Raw genomic sequence first — 26,711 nt, 5'->3', positions numbered from 1 at the left:
ACTACATTCTGAGCTCTAAAAGAACAGTCATATGCTTACTAGTGAACATTCTATACATAAAACTTCAGAAATGTAAATATTTGATAAGCAAGCAGAGTAGCTATTTTACCTTTTGAGAGAAAACTACATAGTAGCCAGTTCCTTTAGCTCGGCAGGTAAGCTTGCAAACATCTCCTGGGAGCACTCCTGCGTATTTTGGGACCCATTCTACAAAAGTTTTGATACCTTTTGCATCTGATTGGTAACCATTTCTTGCTTCACATTGTTCTTGGCGGAAAGCTTTAGCTGAAGAAGAACAACTCATTATTATTCATAGCTATGGAGATAGTGTCTCAAAAGTTAATGTAAATATCAGGAGTGTTATTTCTAACACCTCAGTACTGACAGACTCAGGACAAAGCAGATAAAAGCCAAAGACTCTTACTTAATCAAAAAACATTTGTCTACCATGCTCATCACTAATGAAGTTCCACAGGATCATATTGTGATGATTTGTGTACCATTCACTGTAGTAATGCAAGCCATCTGCAGTGTGTAAGCCACATGTTGAGTTTGACATAAGATGGGTGGCTATATACATGTAATAAACAAACAAACAAACAAATAAATAGATCAACCTGAGAGGCCTTCTATACAGGCCATATAGATGGCCAAGGTGTTGTGACTACAGTAATTATTTCCCCTTTATTACTAATTTCAACTGTCTTTCACAGGCTACAGAAAATGTAACTGTGATAAAAGGATAGCACAGGATAGTCACTTTTTCAGCTTGTAGCTACCAGATCTGTAATTGTGATGAGATTACCAATGTTTTGGCAAAGACAATCCTTCTGTTTAATTTTAACAATCACAATTATGCTTCCTACAACCTGACCAATACTGTATAATATCTGGAGAGACTGGATTTATGTACACAGAAGTGGAATGGAACTTTGTCTCTTCCCAGAATATTCACCAAGTGGAGTTTGCTGCAAATCTAAATAATTTAGATTTACATAAATCTGAGCCCAGCATTTTCTCGAAATTCCCATCTGAACTTAATTCACAGCCCTTCCTCCCCAAAAAGTCAATATGACATCTTAATTTCATTTCTTTTTCTTTGTAGCCATAGAATAAGATTAGAAGAGGAACTATTAACTTTATTATTCTTGTTAAAACATTTGGAATTCAGATATGCAAAAATGGACCAGTAGATCCATTTCTACTGGTCTACAGTCTTGCTTTTACCCAGGTTTTTGGCTATGGTCTAACCTAACCTTTGTATTGCTTGTGCTGCTATTTTTGGTTTATAGAAATCTTACCATTGGCAGGACAGGGGATGATGTTACAGGACCGATAGACAGCCCGTTTTCCTGTACAATATCGACCGTTGTTTCTAGGTGCTGGGTTATTGCAGTGCCGATAGGCGAACTGGACACCTCCACCACATGAACGAGAGCAATGTCCCCATGGTCCCCAGGATCCCCAGTTGCCATGGTTTGAAGCCTAAAACATAAATTTCACCATATTACAGAATGCCAATTGATGGTAGCTGGGAAAAAGTCAAATATAAGTCATCTATACTTAGGTTCCAATTTTATAATTCTATCCATTTAGTTGTTGTTGTTGTTGTTGTTGTTATTATTTTGGTATTTTAATTTTCCTTGAATAAACTAAATATTATTATTAAAAAAAACCAATGTGGTCTTTAAAATAAAGGTACATGACATTGGTCAGTCACTGATCTTAAAAATGTTCCAGGCTGTTGCATTATATAATACTCTCCAGATGTGCAGAAATTTGGAAACTATAATAAATTAATGCATGAACACTATTCAGTCAGTCATTTAATGAATGATCACATTAGCCTATAAGGAAATTCTTCAACCTTTCAGTAAATTTGTTAGACTAAAGATAGAAGCCCTAATCAGGTATTTAGAATACTACACCATATGGCATCAAAAGACATGTTGTACGGTTGATAAGATAAAATTTTCAATAAAATGAGCAAAAGAGAGCTCCGATGTCAATTGCACCCCAGGAAGGGAATGTGGGAATCCTTGATTAACACTTCACTCTTCCAAGGGATTATTCCATTTGAAACATCAATTAAGTGTGATTAATGTGATCAAACTAAATGTGCCTAGTTTAATAATTAAAATAACAACATACTGAATAATATTTTTTCTTTGTCTTATCAACACATTTCCCTTGTAGGCAGATCCTTCCTTTTCCACATGGTGTCCCCTCCACAGCAGGAAGCTTCTTGGTCAAGCACACCATTTGACCTTGGCGAACGACTGCACACCACAGACGAGAGCACACATCCATTCCAGGACACACTGTGTATTCAGGTCCAAATGCCAGCTTGCATTGGCGAATGGCATCATATGTTTGTCCTGGAAGTTCCTCAGGACCTAAGATATGTTTTCGTGGTTGATCCAGTAAACAGTTACCTGAAACAACAACCTCATTTATAATTTGTTTCCTTTCTAAGATACTTGCCATACTTCTGAGCTTTCCAACATGATAACATTTTCAAATTTTTCTTTCAACTCCATTTACTACTCATATTTGTGCAAATCTGGCAATTTATCATTACATCCTATTTGTATATTGTAAAACCTCTTCCTTTCTAATGTAGCTAATCTCATAGATTGCCAGTCACAATTAATTTATTTTAGCATAGTTCCACAAAAAAACTGTGCTCTACATTACATGTAGATGCACACCTTTGCTTTGAATTAAATTTCAATTTACAATTGATAGTATGGATTACAAAATAGGTCATAGAACTTTACTTTTCATGTCTGTTTCCATTTACCCAAAGTGACTTTGTGAGTGGGATATTCCGTATTAATCAATTGAATTTTTTTAAAAATAACCAAAACTGCCATTTGAGAATTGCTAAGGCAATACCACTTCTGTAAAGGTAAAGCTTTTAAAGGAAAGACAAAATAAGCATGACTTAAAACAGTTGCCAACAAATCCTTTAAGAATAGAAGAAGCAGGTGAGAATCTTCTATTCAAAAACCAAACAAAATTGGTACAGGAAACAAAATATTGATGGCAGGAATTCATTAAACATGCTTAAATGCAAGATGAATCACAAAACTGAACAGCAAATATTGACATCTTTAATAAATGGGAAAAGTTATCATTATGATGATAGACTTTGACTTAACAGATACTTAAAAATAGTTTGTAAACTTGTTTTGGGATTTCTGCTCTAGGTAATAAGGAGTATGGAATACAGCAGCATGTGATACTTGTATTTGGAGTTCAAATGCACCTTCTCTTCAACTTTTCCCTTTCTTTTTGTGAAGCTTGGGGCATGGCTATACAACAGTGGGCTGGTTTTGTTTTATTGTTAGAGAGGGAAAGACCTTAGTTTTTATAACTAGTTAGTGTTCTTTTGTTCTTCATGGTTCCCCAAGCAGAAGTTTTCTGTTTTTCTTATGTACAATACTACTAGGACCAAATATGCACAGGATTTACAACCTGAAAATCATGAATAGAGGGAATTATTCCTGCCTCTCACATATAATTTGCACTTATATCAGTTCAGAGGTATTTGACTAATCTGAAAGATTGTCTGCTTTATTTATAGCCCTTGTAAGAGAAAATAGGTTGCAAAGTTCTTACTGTATGTGGCTGCTTGGGATTTAATGAATCTTTATTTCTCTTCAGTTAAAACAATTTATCACAATCTGTCTTCCTTTCATTTGATCATGGATGAAAGCATTTAAATAATAAGTCTGATGCTTTAGAAGTATAATGAAGATAGAGATAAGGACTCATCTTTAAAAGTTTCTTCTTCAATAAATCAATAACTGTACATTTCCTTGAAGAACTAACCTATCATGTTTCAATGAGAGCTATATCACTATAATTATGTCACACTATCAAATCTCCACACAAAATTTACAACCAATGACATTTGCAACCATATTTGGAGAAATCCACAGTCAATATTATTCTTCATGCAAACATATTTTTAGACATTCAAAAAAAGGCCACAAAAGAAGGAAGATATACAATTCAATTTAGAAAAGACAGCTTAGTCCATGGTCCTTGGTATGTATAAAGAATAATTTATGGCTGCTAGCTTAGTAGGAAAGAGTATCACTAGAGCAAACTGAAAACCAAGTCTAATAAAGATTTGATTCATTGATTCAATTTCAGGGTCTTTTTTTGCTGCCTTTAGGACTTTAGTGAATATCAAGGTGCATAAGTACAATTTTAAACCTTCACATTTGCTTTTTAGAGCTTTGTTTTCATCTGAAAAGGAACTTGTTTTGGCTTAGAAGGCCTATAAGTCTACAACAGGCTATACCCTCTGAATATTCAAAGCTACTTTGAAGAAGATGGTAAAGAGACCAACAGCTGTTGCTAAACTCAAGTTTTTATCCCAAATCCCTGTTAGAATTTGAGTGTTTTAAAAAAGACATGAGATAAATATTCAAAATTTGATTGATTTCGTGAAAAAAAATTACTTTTTTCCTAGCAACTTCTACTTTTCTAACCAGTGATTATAGGACCTCTGGATAAACAAGATAAAGGAGGCAACATGATCTAAAACTTAACAATGACCACCTCTAAAGGCAGCATTAATACTGAGAACAGGGGTATGCATTCCCCCCAAAACTCTTGTTCCTTTTTTGGGAGAAACACATTTAGAAACTACAAATAAGCATCTTTATTGTTTTTAAGACCCAATTAATGGTTTAGAAACAGTATTTTTAGTAGCTTAGCATGTGACACTCAATATTGACTTACCACATTGTTTATTCTAACAATAAACAGAAAAATAAGTTTGCTGCTTTGGAAGTTGGCATTTGTTCTGCATGTAGACAGAGAAATGCTACAGTAGCCAACAACAAGACAAGTGTCACTGCCCAGAAAACAGCTGGTGGCCACAAGGAATCCTGCAGGCTGCGGTTAAGAAATACTCCAGCAACTGTAAATAGAATGTTGAGCTTATAGTACATGAAGCTACTGCAAGGACAGGTAGTGAAAGAGTCCTTTAGCTATCCAAGGAAGCATTTATGTTTAGTTACAATGTACACCAAAGCATGTGCCTTTATTATAGACACCCCATAGAAGGGCATCCACTTTTTGTACAATCTACCAACTGTGGAGAGAGAAGAAAATCTTTCTTTGGGTGGGCAAAAGCCGTCACTTCTGCTTTCTTTCTAGCTAGAATACTTGGCTAGCCACATTACCCCAAAAAGAAGAAAAGCATCATTCTTTCTTCCACTCCTTCCCTTTGTAACCACACAGGCAAAAAAAACCCTCCATAAACTTGAACTATTGCCAATGCCAATTCATGAAAATAACCTGCATGTTCTCCTGTTATTTTAATTTATTTCATTCTTTATAACATTTGTGATCTATATTTTCATTAGATCTCAAAAAGAAAATGAATCAGAGCTTTGTGGTCTAATCTCTTCCTGAGTAAGAATCAATTATAGAGTTTTGCAATTATCGCTATTTTTGTTACCGATTTTGTTATCTTGCCATTGTCCCCCACCCACCAAAGATCCAAAGTGAAAGGTGATAGAATTTAAATCAAAACAACCACTGACTAAAAAGGATTAAATACACACAGGGGACTCTCAACATTATTATGGTAATTTTTTTTTTTAAAAAAGCAGCTAATGGTGTAAAGAGGCCTGAACATAAAATGATATTTGCAAGTAAGGATAAGATAAGGAATAGTTTATTGGAAAATATTATAGTTTTAGGTTTTTATTGCTTAAGGATGCCTGTGATATTGTTCCTCAAAATATTATTGAATATTATAATAAATTTAATAATACCAATAACAACAGCAGCCTTGGTCTGTAAGATTCTGTTAATGTAACTTTACAATTAAGAGAGCATTCATTGTTGGACCATGTGCCTGGACTATTTTAAAGGGCTAACACCAATATTGTAATCAGGTTTGCAGTCAGTCTTCTCTCCTCCTTTCTTTTTACTCTCTGAAAAACTAGGGAGAGTCTCATCTCTTCGTCCTGTTTCCAGGGTAATTCCATCATACCACCATTACAGTTCTACAAACACCCTCTGAAACAGAACAGGCTATCAAGCATATGGAGTATTCCAATGTAAAAGTTCCTATCTTTCTATATGGAAAATGGGTATAGAACAGGAGCCTCCAATCTTGGCAACATTAAGACTTGTGCACTTCAACTCCCAGAATTCTATTCTATTCTAATATTCTAATTCTATTCTAGAACTCACAGTTCGAGCCTGGTTATTAACCACTACCCCAAACTGGCATTATTTATTATTATGGTTGGTCGCTCAGTGAGCCAGATATTTAGATATTGTCAACTCCAGATAACATTGCCATTCTCCCCCCCCCCCAAGATCCAAAATTTGATCCTCACTGTGCATCAGCCCTTGATAGCTTGGGTCAACTCCATAGTCACCATGGTGGTCATGATCATCCAAGTCTCTTCAGTCTCTAAATTCTTCCAAAACCATAAAAAATCTAATGCCACGCCAAGCACAGCATTGAGCAGTTCAGACTCTATACAGCAAGGAGGACAGTGCAGTAAAGCAAACACAACTGAAAGCTGCCAGAGTCTCTCACATAACAGTATGTACTGTCCCATTGTTCCAGCCTCTATAATTACCACAGATAAGGTTTATAAAGTAATTGCACAGTCCAAGCTTTCCACACTCCTAATATTCATCCACCAACACTCTTAAATATACTAGGCCACCAAAATTCTAGTGTCATCATGTTGCCTTGGCACCATTGTGAGGAAACAAGTTATCTTACCAATTGGCAACAGGTTTCAGACCCTTTCAAACCAAAAATGAAAAATCTGCTTTTGCTACTGCAAAGTCAGGATTTTTCTACATTAAGATACTTGTTTATTATTTTTCAATGACTGGATTTTGATTACAATCCTATTAATTTTTTGTTATCGGGAGAAACAATAATAGCAGAATCCTGTCTTTTGTTAATGTGTCAAACTCAATCTAATTTCCCAGGGGGGAAACCCTATCAATATATCAGTGTAGATAATGCTTCTGAGTACATATAGCACATCTGCGAGAGGCAAAAAGATTGTTCACCAAGGAAATGGAAGATATTTAGAACTACGAACATTTTGATAGGAAGATTGCAGGAGATAAGCTCTAAATATTTCTGAAGAAAAGCACTTTGTAAATGAAAATCAATTTAGACTCCCTCCCCCTTGGAAAGATAGGCTGATATGTAGCTGGATAGCTGATAGCTGGAGTCTGTGTTATCAATGTTTAATCAGTTCCAGAAAGGGCACACCATATTTTTTTAATTCCCTCTTTATTAATTTAATTCCCTCTTTATTACTTTTTAAGTAATTCAAGGCAGCAAATGTACATAATACTTCCTTCTTTTATTTTGCCTACAACAACCCTATAAGGTTTGTTTGGCTAAGAGACAGCGATTGGCCTAAAGTCACCTAGGGTTTCATATCTAAGGTAGAACTAGAACTCACAAAATTTTCTCTTCTATTTCTCACAATCGTACGATATAATCCAATGCATACTGACTGGCTGAAAGAAAAGCTGAGCAAGTATTGTCCGTCCATCTGTCTGTCTGTCTATCTGTCTAATGTATCTGCTGCCATCTTGCGGTTCAGACAACTCTGAGCAGTTTTTAACTAGAGGCTAATTAAATACCTCTACATCCTCTAAGGGTGTTTAGAGATGAAACTAAATTGAAGAAAGGGGGTATGGATGAGAGAGAAGATATAGAAGGATTCTATAGCAAACCTATTCTTGCCCATATGGATAATTACTAAAAATAGCACATCTATTGTTCATTCATAGTTAGAATGTGGACTGACATGAGTTAATGCTTATTAATTGCTCAATGAGAAACAAAAAATAATAGAAGAAAATGAGATAAAACATCTGATTGCATCGTACTGCAAATATTCCCAAATAGTGCTTTTCTAGAGTTTTGCATGTAAACTCTGTTTTTCATCTATAAGTATTTTAGTTGCCATAACAACTGGATCCATTCCTCAGTTAGGTCATTTTTGTCTAAGCCTTCTGGAATTTAAAATAGTTAAGAGCTGCAATTGCTTTATGAGTGCACTGAAGCATTTTGTTAAAAAGTTGATGAATAATACTATATGATAATAAGAAGCTGCAAGTTCCTTGAAGCTGTATGAAGCATGTATTTAATAGTCTAGAAAACTAAGTACTAATGTCTCCTTAACTATCTTTATAGTGTATCATTTTTGCTTCAGTTATTCTCCTATTCCATATTTTTCATCTACTGTTATCAGTACTTAGAATTAGTTGCTGTTATCATTACTCCATATGTTTAATAACTCTTTGTATATATTATCCAAGGCTCCTAGATTGGAGTTTCATAAATCCAAACAATTTCTGAAGGCAGCAAAGATAATTTTCTGTATCCCTTTGGGGCCCTTCATTGTTATCAGGATTTTGCATCTGAAATCAGGTAGCCCTATATTATTTATATTTGAGTGTGTGTGCCTTTGAGTCAGTGGATGCCTGGCAATTACCCGGACAAGTCCCTGCAGGTTTCCTGGCAAGATTTTTTTCAGAAGAGGTCTGCCATTGCCTGCTTCTTAGGATTGAGAAAGACCGACTGGACCAAGATCACAAAGTTGGGACTAGCATGGTTCTTAACCACTAAACCAAATTGGCATTATTTATTATTATGGTTGGTTGCTCAGCGAGCCAGATATTTAGGTTGGATTTAGCATGTTTATTCATATATAGTTCCCAAGGATCTGAGAGAGGCAGATGCTGTTATTTGATGGTGTTAAAGTATCCTTGCAGGGTGTGAGCTATTTCAAGTAAAGCTGCATTTTGCAATTGATTGACAGGGATTTTGTGGTGCTCTAGTTGCTTTGGGATTGGACCCAAAGTGCCTAATACTATTGGTATTTTCCTTTCTTTTGCCACAGTAACTCTACTTCTCTTTGCAGGTTTTCATATTTTGTGATTTTCTCCAGTTTTCTCTCTTCTATTCTATTGTCTACAGGAACTGCAATATCTATTATACAGTCTTTTAAGTCTTATGAACAATTGCTAAGTCTGGAATGTTATGTGGCAAGTGCTTGTCTGTTTGAATTCTTAAATCCCAGAACACTTTACTTTCTTCATTTTCTGTTACTTTATTATTATCTGCTGGTATTACTGTTAACTGAGAGAGCAACAACAGAGTATTAAATAGAGCCTTGGTAGTACAGTGGTCTAAGGCACCCTGTTATTAAGCTGGTTATTAAGACCAGCTGCCTGCAATTACTGCAGGTTCGAATCTCGCCAAGGCTCAAGGTTGACTCAGCCTTCCATCTTTTCTAAGGTAGGTAAATTGAGGACCCAGTTGTGGGGGCAATAAGTTGACTTTGTATAAATATACAAAAGGATGAAGGCTATTGCTGAGCACATTGTAAGTCGCCCTGAGTCTCTGGAGAAGGGCGGCATATAAATCAAATTAAAAAAAATATATCCTACAGTACTCTGCCTACCCATTGGAATCAGGTACCAACCATTTCTGGAGTTGCATAGATGCTACACTGAAGGAGTGTGAAAGTATTTATTTATTATTAGTTTGTCTCTTAAAACTAAACTATAAACTTAATTTTTAAAATTTGGGAGGTTCTCAAAATTTAGCATAATATCCAGTGTCAATGTCAATACATACCATGCCCATCATCCAGAAATTCTGTTATCGTTACTGAAGTACATTTGGACCATGGTTTGGAAGCATCAATGCTTGTTAAGATGGAAGACATAAGTCTCTTATCTTCCATGGAACCAAAGTTCTCTTCACAGAATTTGGAGTCATCATGGGAAAGTCCAAGGAGATGCCCTTTGGAAACAAAAAAAACCAACAACTATAATGCTTTACTGCTGAAATATAAATTCAAAGAAAGTATTTTTCTCCTGAAATTGGCAAATGAAAATATTTAGCCATTTACTTAAAGATACTTGTATTGCAGGTTTGTACTGTAAAGAAAAATGGTGATCGTTTTATGACTGTATATTTTTATTGTAACTGTTGGAAACTACATTGTATAGCTTTCCAAATGGGATTGTATCCTATTATTTTAAGGCAGGCACATACTTTGTATTATGAAAGTATTCAAAGGAGTTGCAAATCACAATCAGCAGAAACGAACTCACAATGAAGAATAACTTTGAAGTTCATGGGAAATGATCAGTTCTACTATAATTAAATTGATCAAATTTATATTTTTTTCCTGGCTCTACCCAACTCATCTTAGGTAGAACTCAGAGAAGAAATACAGTATGGCTTTCAGCCTAAAAACACTAATTAGGCACTGCTGCTTTAGAAAGTTTTAGAAACATAACTTGAGTAATGGATTTTTTGTTTTTCTACCATAATTCATTCTAAGAAATTATATTGTCCCAAAAAAGTTTATTATTGAATTTTCAAACTTTTGGCCTACATCGCATAAGTTTCAAAAGCAACTCTATCAGATTTATGAGACACTGGGAGAAAAGCAAGGTAAGCATAAAATAGTAAATTCCCAAATATGTGTCATCATCACCCTGCTACTTTATTTCCAGTTCCTAATCCTACTGCCTTTTATATTTTATCCCTGATTCCAAGGAAGCATTGTGGTTTTCAGACACACTTTGGCAAAAAAACCTTCCCTGTCAAATCACTCTGTTTCATCTTCATTCCTGAAATTTATTTAAATATATGTACTTTTGGACTGGATTGCAGCTTTCCCTACTATGTCACTGAATTATAGGCTCTGATGATTACAGATTATTCTCTGACTGTGAATGAGTTTACTCTGACAAATCTGATGACACCTTACAAAAATGATTTCAGCATAGGATCTCTACATACAAATATCTTTTTTCTCTTGATTTAATACTGCAATGCAAACAAAAATATGGGTATTATTTCTTAAAAGAATATATGGTCACATGGAAAAGAGCAAGTTACAGTAGATGTAGCTACTGTATTTGCTGTCCCTTTAATGATAATTGCCAGGCTAGATAATATCACAGAGAACCATCTGAAATGCATACCGAGCAGGTAAAAAAGAGTATAAAATGTACTGTTCTCTCAGATGAAAATACACCCATGATTTGCAAGCTGGGTAATTGGCATATTATATTCTGCAATCCCAACACTTTCCACTGTCCTGAGAACTGTTTTTCTCCAGTAAAATGCAAGCTTGAGATTCCAGTGCCATAAGGATGTGGTCACTATAGCTGACCACACCATAATTAACCATCTCCAGCATTAGTTCTTGAGCCACTTGGAACTAAACAACCTAGAAAAGCAGAATGATATAATCATAGAATTATGCTCAGATGATGGATTGCATCTTTGTCATCACTTCTACAAGTGAGTCACAACGATACACTGGTACAACAAATTTAAACAGTAAATAATTACATGTATGGAATTATATTTTTGCCAGGAAAGGGAACAGAAGAATGTGAATAGCGGAATAATAGAGTTTAACTTTCTATTCATGTTGTTCTCACTCTCCCTACCAAAATAGTGACAATTCAACAACAACAACAAATACAGTAAAAGTACTCCTGGCATATTAGTCCTGGAGTATGAATGAATTTAAACTAATTTGATCATTGACTGATTATGTGCCATCAAGCTGGTGTCTAACCATAGGGACCAGTTAGATAGATTCAGTCATATTGTGTAAAAATTTAGTCACTTTGTGTAAAAATTTAAACTGTTGCAGTTAAAATTTAAACTGTTGCATGCATTCATGTATAGCATGCATGTGTACCCGTGCGATAGAGAATCATTTTTCTCTGTGTATTTGGTGCTGTTGTTGGGAGCATTTATTTTCCAGTGAATATGGAAATATGTGGACTTGTTTCCCATTTGCAAGAGAGGTCTCTGTAACAAAGACATGACATCCATCCTTTCATAAAATCTTTTTTGCCAGATAAAGCAAGTTCTGTGTATTCTGTCTGAATCACTTCAGACTACCAGTAGTGCATATATATAAAACTTCCAATCAACATAGCTTTTAATAAGCACATTGCTGATTATTTTAAAAGGCATTATGAGTAAAACCATGCTGCACTCCATAAAAGAAAATGATGGATCTCATTCCTCCAGGGTTAGAAAACATTTTAAAAGTTTATTGTTCTCCTCCCCCATAATCAGTTTTTTTAAAAGTTTGGTAGCTCATTTTTTAGAAAAGAAAGCCACCCACACATTTCAGTTCAACATAAATTAAAATGTGGTAATGAATGTGACCATACCGCATATTAAACAAAATACGGCTTTGCATTGTGAAATGAAATGCAGACTCCCATGAAGGATGTAATGGGTTGTCAGAATAACCAGAATAACCAGGAAGAACTCCAGCCAGGGCAATGGTTAGATAAGAGGTATTTCAAGCCACTCAAGAAATGGGTTTGGAGAAAGCATCTCTCAGAAGGGATCCACCCTAATTTTTTGGAAAATAAAGGCAAGGTAGGGGGAAGTGCTTTCAGACCTGCAACTTTTTATTACTGTCACTTTCCAACAAAGATGATGTTAGTGCTCATGGTTTTGGGTTTCTATCTGGACTACCTTGAAGGGCTAACATCAGCTCTTGAAGGAAATGCCGTACATAAATCTTAGAAATGAATTACAATAAAATAATCTTTTGCAGTAATCAAATATCCTATGAAATTACAGGACTTTTTTTTTCATAGGCTTCAGTTGCACTTTAATAAAAGAGGAGCATATATACAGTGTTGTGAAGAGCAAAATAAAATGGTTTGGACCCGAGATGTAGAGAATGCTTTGCTGAGCTGAATCTGAAAAGCACAACAAAGAAGTTATAATAATATTCTGCTAGTGACCAATTACCTAGATTCCAAAAATCAAGCAGAATTATTTTGAAAATCCTATCTGTCCTATAAAAATAAAACTTCCCTTGACTGGAGTTTGATCCCTCCACTTCATGGATATATTTGTGCAGTTCTTGACAAAAGTCACCACTTCCTCCTTCTAGGATGCCTTTCACATTCCACTTCACCTTTAGCTCTAACATAACCCAGTATTTTTCAATCGATGCTCAAGCCAGGCCCAAGAAAGTCAGCCAGGTTTTCTATGACTGAACTCCCTATACAATCTCTGCATGTCCCAGATTATCTTCTGAGATTTTCTGATCCAGGTAGCAAATAATGTGATTCATAAAATCTAATGCAAATTGATTGTGGAAGAACACAATACCTAGTTGGGCAATAAAATGTTGACAAATAAGCAACCAAGCTCAGAGAAGGACTCCACACAACATTTTGCCCTACAAAATGTTCTGGAAACCCTACTTAAATCTTGTTATTATGGTCCTTTTGAGTCAATTTGACTTTTCGTCCATGCAGTTTTTTGGTAACACTTTTAGAGGTGGTTTTCTAGTACTTTCTTATGGGATACTTTTCAGTTTCCCAGTTTATGTCTAAGAGGAATTACTGGCCCAAGTTGACCAGTTAACTTCCATGCCCAGAGGAATCAAAGACTAGCACTTGGGTCTCTCCATTGATAGTTCAGCACCTTTAACTACTGAATTTCTATGGATCTAGGTGGGATAATCTAATATTTTTATGAGACCTGTACAATTCATAACAATATCCAAGAAATATTATCATAGGGGCGTGTATGCTTTTGATTCAAAAACAGACAGTTGCTTTGGAGCAGGAACGGCTGCAGTCTGCAACTGCTTAAAATGATAACACAGTTTCTTAGGATCCCATGAGAATCTTTGAAAAGGAATATTAACTAGGTGTATTAGATTTTTCCGACAGTATCTATCATTCTGTTACAATAATATGTAAACTAGAGCATAGCTTGATAAGTGACATCACAAGCTAGGAATGCTAGATGTCAAGTGGTATCTTTACCCAGAAATTTACAGCTTACATAAAGCACTTTTTTCTTTTTGTAGTGTAGCTAGATTTTTTGCCTAATTTTCCAGTAAGTATCATAGAAGCTGTAAGAAGAGTCAGCAATTGATTCTAGATTTCTGTGTAATCTTTCTAATGGTGCAGTCTATGCAGTAACTGCACAATAAATAAATGAATAAGTAAATGCAAACATTACGAATGCAGTTATGAATAAAATAAAGATAATCACATTTTGACTGGTCCTTACAATTGGCATGCCAAAAATCATCTTCTTTACAAAATATACCATGGGATCATCCCTTTTTCAGATGTCCTGTGATTATAATTCTAAGAATTTCAACCAGTATGTTGGGTGGGAATTCTGGAAGTTGTGCTTTCAGTGCATCTGGAGATGTCCAGCTGAGTAAACTCAATTACCAGTTCAAACACATATATTCCTGGTAGTATAGTAATCTTGAGGATAATCAGAACTGACATTGGTATCTTGATTTTTTGGGGATAACTTTCAGGTTTCCAGAAGTCTGGCATGATTTGTCACTTCTATTATTGGAGCCCCTCTTTAGTTACTTGTTTTAATTGTCTGGGACTCAAGGAGCACTTCCAGTTGAATCTAACTACTGTTGTATTTTACCCAACACTTCCTCTTTTTTAGGGTGGATGGGAAATCAGAAGAATCTACCCAGCCCCCATTTATGATAAGGGCACTGCTATTTCTAGCCATCAGTCACAGGGAGCCTTCTGGGATCTACCAAATAAGGATGGGGGCTCAAAGAAGCCACTTTTCTGAGAAGCCTTCGGATTCATAAACTCAAAATCTTGGTAAGGTATGTAAAGCCTCATCACACAAAAAGTAATAGCTGGATCATAAATAATACTTTTCCTAAGTTATTTATAATAATCCCTGTCAAATGAGTATGCTCTTTTCCCATAGATGATATATTTTGTCACAAGGGAGCATGCCATATTTCAGAAACAATGTCAAAATGTGAATGCTAGTATTTCACTGCTTTCCAGCATTACCTTGCTTTATTACTTGTTATTGGTATAAAAGACTATCTAGAAGAGCCCTAAACAGATGTTTAAGTCTCCCACATTCCTATGGACTGGTTGATGGAACTGATGCTAAGCTTGTGGAAAACGTTTCAGACAGACTTACCCACTGATGTGATGTGATTTTTAAAACAATGTTGCCCAAAGTGAAGTTAATAGCACTCTGCATATTAGCTCATAAACTTTCAACTTTGCTATGTAGCTCTTTTTTTTTTTTTTGCTATGTAGCTCTTGAAAACATAGTCTCTCTTAATATAAATGTTCATGAAACTACATTCACAGAGATCAGCACAATTGCATAAAACCTCTGACCGCAGCCAAACTCAAGTGGAATTACTGTTGGATTTGAGGCATTCCTTTGGTCTTTGACAAAATTGTTTCCTTGACTTTCACACGGCCTATTTCACAGCCTTTGTTTAAGAGTCTGCTTTTCAAAAGTCCCCAACAGCTGAACAGCATGAAAGAGAAACTTCCCTGTGAAAAGGAAGGCTATCTTTCATGTTAAAAGGGGGGGATTTAAGAGTAGCCCTACCCAATGTGATACTTCCTTGTTGCTTGGGATTACAATTCCCAAAATTCCCACCATTTTAGACCTATGAAAATTTACTGGCAAAGACAATTTTGAACCATCAAAAATTTAGCATGTGGGACAAAAATTGTCCTTGCAAGGCCAAGATTTGTGGTTAGGATGTGAACTGGCATTACCTATCAGTTTTTTACATATGTATAGTAAAAATATAACCCATGGTTTAAATTCAAGGTTACAATCCCTGTCCTATTTTTCACCTCTCTCTCTCTCTCGAGCTAAATGCTGAGCTTTCATCTTTTTTTTTTTTCCCTCAGAGGAAGCATGTTTATGAGGGCTTAATACAAATGCCTTACTTGCATCAGAGGTTAAGTTGGGGACTTCACGAAGAAGTAACAATGCAAATGCATTAAATATTTTCTTCCCACAAATGTCAGCAGAACAGCTGTGGTTTAATTATAGTCTCTAAGTTTTGTGTGCATATATGTGTATGGTTTTTAAAAAAGCCACAGAGCCCCATTCAGACACCTGGATATTTGCCCAAACTTTATCTCTCGCAGAGAAAGCTAAGATGAAAGCTAGACATCCTTCACAATAGTTTCTTCTTCCCATGAGACTTCAAAAGATTTGCTCCTGTCTAGCCTAGGACTTGTTCTTATCTATGATAGCTTGACAAGCTTTCAACTCACAAGACACCCTGTTCAGCCACAACTAGAAGAAGCAAAAAGAAAAAGAAAATCACATACAGAATGTTGATCTCTACATCTTAAATATCAAGTTGCATATAGAAAGTTGGATAGACTTAATGTAGCGCATGCTGGTATTAAGCTTATTATTGTATATATATATAACTGAATCATAACACATGCAGGACAAGTTTAAATAAACCTGTTACAAAGAAATCTATTTTCTATGAATGAAAATAATAATCTGTAGCAATGGAATAATAAGGAAGTATGACCTCACGGAACTGTTGTAATATTGCAAAACTCTTCTGTTTGGAACAGTCCTCTGTTGCCTTTACTGCTTCATTTTATCTTTTCTATCTAGCCACCAGTTTGCAATTTATAGCCCTTACATGTGTACAATATCTATTAATTCCCTCCCTCTCTCTCTTTTTTTAAAAAAAAAATCCTTTAACCCTTTTGGATTCCCTAAGCCCAATATCACACTTTAGAAGTCTTTTTTCCCTAAAAAAAGGCAAATCCATAGAGAATTGAGATTTCTATTCTACACATTACATTTGTATTAATATATAATACAGTTTAGAATACAGTTTAAATTGCTTCTACTTTTACTCTTTATCTTTACAATCTGAGATGCTTCTTTGATATATTTTACATTTGTATTTGCTTCATCCCCCATCCTCCATGTTATATTACCTGCCCTAAAATTCCTATGCAGTACATTAAAACTTAGTTGAGTGAATTTATCTGTCCATGGATTAATATTCACAATCAGTAATTATATAAAGCACTGGTCCCCAATCCTTTTGGCATCAGGAACCGGTTTCATAGAAGACAATTTTTCCAGGGACCAATAGTGGGTGGGTGATAGTTTCAGTTTCACTTGCTCGCCTGCTGCTCACCTCCAGCTATGCATCCCATTTCCTAAAGGCCATAGATTGGTACCAGTCTGTGGTCTGTTGGTTGGAGACCCCTGATATAAAGCATTCTGTTCTACTGTTCCTAACTTTCTGCTTTGAATCAACAATGACATTGGATTTTGTATTTACAGTTTCCATCCCAACTTCTTTCTCCACAAGTGTAACAGATAGGAAGATTTGTAAAAATTGCCTAGCTGGCACTACCTAACAAATTTGCAGACTGTGAGAATTTACTGTTAAAAGTTATATTCTAGGACGCTATATTTATTCTTGGGCAACTAAAAAATGTAGAGCATGTGTGGTTTGATGAGATTTTAGACTCTTTTTAAATAGTTTTTTCCTTGAATCAGAATGGCTATATTAATAATTTGGAATTTGGTATATATTTTAGCAAAGCTCTCTCATTATGCCATTTCCATATATGGGAGGTGTTAATGCAGAGAACAGAAAGAAGAGAGCCATTTGAAACACTAAATAACATATTAGCCAACCTAAATTATATATTTGTCTTAAGTATGGAAGCTGCATTCATTTTCCTGGGTCAGGAAAAAATGCAGTATCCTAACAACAAATACATGAAACCATATTCTTTTATTTGTATTCTATTTCACTCAAGAACCACAATTATTAATATTTAACAGCCATGATCCTCTAAAGCAGCGCTGTCAAACTTGCAGCCCATGGGCTGGAGGCGTCACGCGCTGGCCATGCCCACACCCGTTTAGCAAAGGGGGGAAAAGTCATAATACATCATGTGACGACGCCGTGACGACGTGAGTTTGACACCCCTGCTCTAAAGGGCTTAGGGTTTTCATTTCACTCATCTTCTATTTCTGTAAAAGGTTTTTTTAAATGCTGCTGTGAAATTCTGAGGAAGCTAAAAGCTTTGATACATTTTCTAACCACCAGAGGCAATAAAAAGCTCACTAGTTTGTGTTCTTTACATCCCACAGTCTGAGCAACAAGTGCTCTGTCCAGTGTCAAGATGGTCCAGGTCACATGGGACATTTGTAGGTATCGGCTACTCTTTCTCCTCTCTCTTGCAATGAAAAGAAGCCTGGCTGGAATGACATGCAAGAGGTGAAAAGGTAAACACTACTGTACAGCACTTTTTTTTTTTTACAGAGCCATTCATTTCAAACTACATTCTTAAAATACTACAAATAATTTGATAAGCAGAGCCACTTTTTGGGCCTTGCTATGTGCATGTTACTGTATCAAGAAAAATAGAAAAAGCTGAAAAACCAGGGGAAAAAATGTCATTAGTTGTTTCGTCTTCTTGTCTGTAGTGGACTGGCCCTCTCTGATGGTAAACAAAAAAGTATTTAGTTTGAAAATTAGCTTAAGGCTTATGAAGTTCTCCTTGAAGTAAACCACTGTACATGAATAAAGATTCCAGAAAGTTTACTCTAAAATCCAAAAACTTGGGAATTTTAGGTTTTTTGCTACAGATATCTAAACTAGTTTAAACATATCACGGCAGCAGCCAAAAAAGCCAATGCAATCCTATATTAATACAGGGTTAGAATCAAGATCACGTGAAATTCTAGTACTGCTTTACAAAACCTTAGTAAGAACTCACTCAGAATACTGCATCCAGTTCTGGTCACCACAATATAAAAAAGATGTTGAGACTCTGGAAAGAGTCCAGAGAAGAACAACAAAAATGATTAGGGAGCGAGATGCTAAAACATATGAAGAATGGTTACCAGAATTGAGTATGTTTAATCTAATGAAAAGAAGGACTAGGGGAGACATAATAGCAATGTTCCAATATTTGAGGTGTTCCCACAAAGACGAGAGGATGAAACTATTTTCCAAAGCTCCAAAAGGCAGATGAGAAACAATGGATGGAAACTAACCAAGGAGAGAAGCAACCTAAAACTACGGAGAAATTTCCCAACAGTGAGAGCAATCAACCAATGGAACAACTTGCCTTCAGAAGTTGTGAGTGCTCCATCAGTGGAGGCTATCAAAAAGGGGCGTTGGTCCTACCTGATACGCCCCTTCTCGTTGAGTGGAGACAGCAGCCAGACGTGGGTTGTGCTCATTGGTCAGAGGTTGGACTGAGCCTGTAAATTCTTCTTAAATCCTCCCCTGTTGCTAGGGCACCCAGCTTTTGTCGAAGGAGGAAAACAGACTCGGTGTGTGGAAAGAGAAAACAGGAAAACAACGATGAGATACAAGCAATAACAGAAAGGACCAGACTGCAACACCAGGGTGGGGCTGGCTGCTGTCTCCACTCAACGAGAAGGGGCGTATCAGGTAGGACCAACGCCCCTTCTCCATTGAGGGTGGAGACAGCAGCCAGACGTGGGACATACCAAAGATCACTGTCCCAATTCACGGGTGGGACCAGTCTGGGACGAAGACCCCTCCCAAACTGCAACACCCTGTAACACACGTCTCCCAAAATCAGCCTCCGCAGAGGCGAACTTATCCAGTTTATAGTGTCTAATAAAGGGTGAAGGAGACGTCCAGGTCGCCGCCCTGCAGATCTCGTCCAAGGAAGCCCTCGAAGCCCAAGCCGCCGTGGTCGCAGCACTTCTGGTCGAGTGGGCTGTGATCGAAGAAGGAGGGGGCAACGACCTAAGTTCGTAAGCTGTTGCAATCGTTGCACGGATCCAACGACCCACCGTGGAAGAGGTCACTCTCTGTCCTAAAGAAGAAGGTAGAAAAGAAACAAATAGCGATTCTGTCCGCCGAATATCCGCAGTCCTCTGGAGGTAGAGATTAAGAGCTCGACGGACATCCAACCTTTGCAAACGACACTCCGCCGGACCTGAAGGAGCAGGATAAAAATCCGGTAAGACCAGTTCCTGTAAGCGATGAAAAGGAGAGTTAATCTTAGTCACAAAGGTAGGGTCCAGTCTGAGGACCACCCTATCCTCATGGAAGACACACAAATCCTCTCTGATGGACAATGCTGCAAGCTCTGAAATTCGACGCTCCGATGTAATTGCAACCAAAAGGGCTACCTTGCCAGACAACAAGCGCAAGGAGACTGACTCGAGAGGTTCGTAAGGTGGCCCCATAAGAGAGTCCAGAACCAAGGGAAGATCCCAAGAGGGATACCGATGCCGAACAGGTGGGCAGAGATTAGTCGCACCTCGTAGAAAACGGCGGATCAGAGGCTGTTGAGATAGTGAATGAACAGAATTGTACCTTAGGATAGAAGAAATTGCAGCCACCTGTCTCCGGAGTGTGTTTGGAGACAGACCTTTTACGAGACCTGACTGTAAAAACCGGAGGACCTGCAAGATTGACGCTCGAAGGGGAGAAACCCCCTGGGTTTCACACCAAGAGGAAAAGGACCGCCAGGTAGCGGAATAAATCCGTTCCGTAGATGACCGTCGGGATGCCAGGATGGTATGGATCACGTCAGAAGGGATGTGGTCCCGCTGCAGAGCTTCCCACTCAACCGCCAGGCGGTCAGCTGGAGCCACTGAGGCTCTGGATGTACAATCGTTCCTTGGCTGAGGCAATCCGGGGCACACGGAATCCTCCAAGGCGGGGCCACTGACAGATGAATGAGGTCTGCAAACCATGACCTCCTCGGCCAATGAGGGGCCACAAGCACCACCTCCGCTCGTTCCAGTAACAGCTTCCGAATCACCCTCGGGATGAGGGGAAACGGAGGAAAGGCATACAGCAGGCCCTGAGGCCAAGGGGAGCGTAGAGCATCCACAGCTTCCGCTTGAGAGGAAGGGAAGCGGGAGAAGAAACGAGGTAACCTGCTGTTCTGAGGGGAAGCAAAGAGGTCTACTGCCGGCATTCCGAAAAGGACCGTCAGCTGTCGAAAGAGGAGCGGATGGAGGCTCCATTCTCCGTGGTCCAATTGCTGGCGACTCAGCCAGTCTGCCGTCACATTTGAGACCCCCGATATGTGGTCCGCTTTCAAGGAGGCCAGATGCCTCTCCGCCCAAAGACCTAGTCTCTTTGCTTCCCGCATTAGCGAAGGAGATCGGGTGCCGCCTTGGCGATTGACGTGCGCCTTGGCCGAGGTGTTGTCGGTTAAAACCAACACGTGTTTGCCGGACACCAGTCGTAGAAAAGCCCGAAGTGCCAGGAAAATCGCCCGCAGTTCCAGCCAATTGATGCTGTGGGCCGCCTCCATAGTGGACCAGGTCCCCTGCGCAAATTGGGCACCGCAGTGAGCCCCCCAGCCGGACTTGCTGGCGTCGGTAGTCACAGTTATCCACTGGGGTTCCAGGAAGAGGCAACCCCTGGAGAGCGCAGGAGACAGCCACCAGCGAAGAGATGAAAGCACTGCCCGTGGAACTGTCACCTTGGTCGAGGAGGATCCCTTGCCCGTCTTCTGGAAAGGCAAGAGATACCATTGAAGGTCTCTAAGGTGTAACCTGGCCCATGGAACAATAGAGATGGCCGAGACCATCTTCCCTAGCAGTTTGGAGAGGAGAAGGGGGGAAGACCTCCTATCTCTAAGGACCCTAGCTACCAGAGATCGCAACCCAGCCTGGCGATCCGGGGAGAGAAAAACTCTACCTTGAATTGAATCAATAGTAGACCCCAAGTGAAGAATTCTAGTAGAAGGTTCCAGGTGGCTTTTTTCTAAGTTAACAGAGAAGCCGTGTGATGCCAGTGTCTGAATAGTAAGCCGGAGATCAGACATGGCCTGTTCATAAGAAGATGACATAATAAGAATGTCATCCAGGTAGCAGTGGAGACGAACGGCTTGAAGCCTGAGATGGGCCACTAAGGCCGCCAAAATTTTGGTGAAACTACGGGGTGCGGAGGAAAGACCGAAGGGTAATGCCCTATACTGGTAGTGAACCCCAGCATAGCAAAAACGAAGGAATCGCCTATGGGAAGGGCGAATGGGGATATGGAGATAAGCCTCCGTGAGATCTATGGAACAGAGGAGATCGCCCCTCCGTACACCGTCCAGGATAGAAGACAAAGATTGCATTTTGAACCGTCTATAGACCACAAACTGGTTCAAACGTTTAAGGTCCAGAATAGGTCTCCACCCACCCGATGACTTAGGAACTAAAAAGACCCTGGAATAGAACCCCTGTCCCACCTGGTCAAGAGGCACTCGTTGAATAGCCTCAATGGCTAGCAGATGGTCGATAGCCGACTTCATGCGTGAACGACGTTCAGCCATGTGGGACAGGGGACATCGGATAAAAGACAAAGGGGGGGTGGAAACGAATTCAATGGCCAGTCCAGATGAAATAGAGGCCCGGACCCAGCAATCTGAAGTAGTACCCTCCCAAACTTTGGCGAAAAGGCCCAATCGTCCGCCAATGGGAGGATCCCTGGTACTACTAACGACGGCGACGGATGAAACGACCCCCTCCCCCTCGAAAGGGCCGTCGGGGACCAAAATTCCTCCCCCTGGTAGGTCTCTCCTGAGCCGCCCTCTGCCTAGAGTTCAGGGGCCCCATGTAGAAATTACCCGTGTTCCTGTGGGGACCTATACCCCCCTCCGGACGGAATTGAGAACGAGGAGGATAAGGAAAGACTCGAGGTTCTCCCCTACGGAAGACAGCCGGAAGGACCTTTCTTTTATCTTTGGTCTCTACGAGGAACTTGTCCAAGTGTTCACCAAACAACTTAGTTCCAGAGAAAGGCACCGAAGCCAGACGCCATTTATGCCTCGCGTCGGCCTGCCAATGGCGAAGCCACACTAAGCGGCGGGCTGCAATAGAGGAGGCGAGGGACTTAGCTGCAAATCGCGTGGCATGCAATGTGGCATCTGCGGAAAACTGAACCGCCGCTATAATTTTATTCAAGTCCTGCCTCAATCTAGAGTCCTCAGAAGACATCTTTTCCTGCAATTGTTTAAGCCACAAAATCGTTGTCCGATTAAAGAAAGATGCGGTGGTCGCAGACTTAATGGCCCATGCCGCACCCAAGTGAGCCCTCTGGAGAACCTGTTCAGATCTGCGTTCCTCAGGTCTCAGGCCTTCTTCCGGATCTCCAGGGATGGTGGAAGAAGAGAGCAACGCCGCCACAGGGGAATCGACTGAGGGAACCTGGAGCAAGGACTCCAGGTCTGCTGAAACAATGAAGTTCCTCCTGTCCGTAGAGGAAGGCACTGGAACAGAAGAGGGGCTAGACCACTGTTTCTGAATGACTTCCATAAAAAGTGGCGGTGTGGGAATGGCTGTCACTGCCTTTGGTTGCTCTGCAAACAGTGGATTCAAGGAGGTCGTAGCAGGTGGGTCTGACAGAGAAGTAGGACCCAATTGAGCTGCATTAACTGCCTTAAAGAGCAAAGACTTAAAGAGAGACTGAGGAAAGAGGCCCGTGAAGACTGGTTGGTCAGGGGGTAATCCCTCATCCTCTGAAAGCTCTGGTTCTTGGGGTTCCGTGTACACCTCCTTGGAGTGATCACTGACCCCTGAAACGGATGGAGAATCCGAACCTGCCAGAGAGATGGCATCCTCCATATCAAACCTGCTCGGAGATTCTGGAGCTTCTGAAAGGACCGAGCGGGTACGAGCCGGACCTGGAGCAGGGTTGAAATGAGTAGACAAGGAATGATGCACTGCTACAGCAATCATTCGCTGAATATCTTCCGGCTGCCAATTGACCGGAGGTGGACCTGAGGCCGGACCGGCTTCCATAGGGGCTCGGACCGGTACCGATGAGATAGGAGGGTGAACTATCGGAAGGCCGGGAGCGTTTGACTCCACAGTAGAATGGAGCTCCACTAAGGGAGCAGACCCCCAAACCTCAGCTGAAGGAACTGACAGAGGAAAATCCTGTAAAGATCTTTGATCAGGAGTCAAAGATATATCCCGCAGCTGATTCCCAGAAGAAACCCTGGCCGGCCTGCAATTAGGTGTTTCATTGCTAACCTGCGTATTGGAAGTGTCAGTGGGGAGCGTACCTTGACCCCTAGGCACTTTGGAGGGAAGCGAGGGACGCTTGGTGACCAGAGCCGGGGCCCTCACACCCTCCTTTGGGGCCTGAGCCAGGCTCTCCCGGAGGGAAGCCTCAGACTGATTGCGCACTGTGGCCTTGCGGCCATGTCTGGACTTGGCCTGTGCCTTAGGCATTATTGAAGATAACAACCAACCAGGTAAGTTAATATAAGCTGCAATCTAAGGCAGTGAATAGGGTGGCTAAACTCAATGCTTTAAGTACTGCAATTAGCAGCCTCACGTAGAGTAGTGATTCAAATTGCAGCTCAGAAATGTGCAGGAGGGGCGTGCAGCTCCTTGTAATGCTCAAACTGCTCGGCGCCAAAAACACAGAATAACAAAATGGCGCCCGAGCGAACAGCAGGGAGAGCGCGAAACTCTATTAATTAAGGCAAAAGCTCGGTGCTACAAAATGGCACCCGAGCAAGCTGCAGGAAGAGCGCGAGGCTCTACAGAGGCAAATGGACACTCAGCAAGGTAAGCAGCTCAAATAGTGCCCCCGATAGTTTAATCGCCAGCTAGGGACACGAGGATCCCTTCAGAAGAGCCGACAAGCGGCTACAGTCAAAAAGAGCGGCGTTCCGCTCCTAGCGCCGAGCAGCTGAGAGGCAGACTGATTAGCAGCCGAAACCTCCGTTTCTCGCCTGAGTTCAAAATCGGCGAGAGAGAGGATCGGAGAATCGGCGCTAATAGGCAGGAGCTACGAGAGCCAGCGAGGGGCAATAAACGGGCTTCAGATGTCACACGAGAAGCCTAGAGCCAGCCGACAAGCGGTAAACACCAGGAAGCGCGAAACTCCGCAACTAGGCCACCAGGAGAAGCCTTTGGGGGGGGCGCGAGGCTCCACAAACGTTTAAAGGCCCGGTAAATGCCCTCAAATAATTAACTTAGGGCAAAATCAGCAACCCTCTCCCCAAGGGGAGCGAATAGCTCCACGAAAAGAGGGAAATTTAATCAAAGTAATCGGGAGTGAAGGAACTGAGGGAGAGAAACTTAGCAGCTCACAAGGAACTGACAAGATATAATTTACCCAAATCCAATCCAGCAGGCAAGAGAATGGTCACATGTAATCCAAAGTCAAAGAACCGAAGAATCAGATAGCAAAGTTAACAGCAATAAAAAGGCAAACAGGGAAAAACTTTCCACACAACTGTCCAGTCTGACGACTGAGCAAAAAGCTGGGTGCCCTAGCAACAGGGGAGGATTTAAGAAGAATTTACAGGCTCAGTCCAACCTCTGACCAATGAGCACAACCCACGTCTGGCTGCTGTCTCCACCCTCAATGGAGAAGAGACTGACAATCATTTATCTGAAATGGTATAGGGTTTCCTTCTTGAGCAGAGGGTTGGATTAAAAGACCTCCAAAATCCCTTCCAACTCTATTATTCTATGTTCTATGTTCTCCCACAGTACAGCATTTCAGATACACACAAAAGCACACACACAATCAAACCTGGTTTTTAAAGGACAGAATTTTGACTACAATCAAGAGATGCATGGTCAATCCTTGTAACCATTTGTCAGCAATGAATTTCAGGATAACCTAATTGTTACAAATAAGTGTAAAGCATAGCATAGGTACCATTTTTATCTTATTCTGACAACGTTCAAGGACAGTTTCAGGGTGTGTGCTGTTGTGAGTGTGCTACCAACAATATCTGTGTTTTGAAGAGATTATAGGCGTCGTAATACTGAATGAAAACAAGGATAGTCAAAACATTCTGTCTTGCCACAGACAGTGCCCTTTACTTTTTAAATTTGTGAATCACAAAGTCTATACAAAGATAACATTAATAACCTCTGCTACTTGCTTTCAGATATTTTGCTCCAGCCTTAGCGTATTTCATTCATCTTTAGTCTGTCCTGATTTTACATTTCTTCTGATGTAAGGTTTTGAGATTACCTTTTCTTAAATTATCTATAGTGCAACTCTCAAAAAGTTCAGGGATTGCAAATTTTTATTAGTAATTCTCATCTCACTAATGTTCCTCCAGCCTAAGTTGTGATTGTACTTAAAATCTTATTGGGCTTCAAAGTGTTGGATAATCTTAAATCTCAAGAACATCGGCAAAATCATTTGTTGCTATCTGGTCATATGAAACTGTCTGTCTGTCTATCATCTATCTATCTATCTATCTATCTATCTATCTATCTATCTATCTATCTATCTATCTATCTACTATCCCACCTTCATTATTTAAAGCAGATGCAGAATATGCAATTGCCTGCCTTGTACGGGCTAATTTTGAGGACAAGTTGGTTCTAAATGGGGATCAGCCCCCAACACAACACTAGCAGTAGAACAAAACAAAAATGAAAAGGAATATTGCATGCATCATGTAATTTTACAATCTATAATGGGTCTTCTCAACTCTTATAGACTAGGACAAAGTAAATGTAGGTGTAAGATCAACTCCTTTCCCTTTCTCCCTAGGAACAAGTCCACTAGTTACAGCTCCACATGGACTTGGAGCTCCTGCTAAAGCAGTAGGTAATAACTATGCTAGAGAGACCAACCAGGTCTGGTGCTTTATCAACTGCATGCTTGAGAAGTCCCAACTACAATGACTCACAGTCTTGCCACCTCCAAGTTAGGTTACTACAACACATTACAAAGGGCTACCTTTGAAAAGACAATTCTGAAACTTCAATTGGTCCAAAGTACAGTTAATTATCAGTGATAATTAGTGATAATTAACTAGTGATAGAGACATAATGCCTATTCTCCTGGTTGCCAATTAACTTCTAGGACCAACTCATT

General features: G+C 39.7%; 1 protein-coding gene across 1 annotated transcript in view; it reads right to left on the bottom strand.

Moving 5' to 3' along the window:
• The window catches only part of ADAMTS5 (ADAM metallopeptidase with thrombospondin type 1 motif 5), a 52,747-nt gene that overhangs the window by 2,274 nt on the left and 23,762 nt on the right, over positions 1-26,711 (bottom strand). The window contains exons 3-6 of the mRNA XM_070943574.1: positions 9,665-9,832; positions 2,152-2,435; positions 1,302-1,485; positions 110-285 (exon numbers count right to left, since the gene is read on the bottom strand). Coding sequence (XP_070799675.1) covers positions 110-285; positions 1,302-1,485; positions 2,152-2,435; positions 9,665-9,832 — 812 coding nt within the window. The remainder of the gene's footprint in view (positions 1-109; positions 286-1,301; positions 1,486-2,151; positions 2,436-9,664; positions 9,833-26,711) is intronic.

Source organism: Pituophis catenifer, unplaced genomic scaffold, assembly GCF_029215685.1.
Source record: "Pituophis catenifer annectens isolate HBS135680 unplaced genomic scaffold, rPitCat1.0.hap2 SCAF_4, whole genome shotgun sequence".
NCBI classification, from domain to species: domain Eukaryota; kingdom Metazoa; phylum Chordata; class Lepidosauria; order Squamata; family Colubridae; genus Pituophis; species Pituophis catenifer.
The sequence above is the reverse complement of the archived record's forward strand: the minus strand, read 5'-3'. Positions and strand labels throughout refer to the sequence as shown.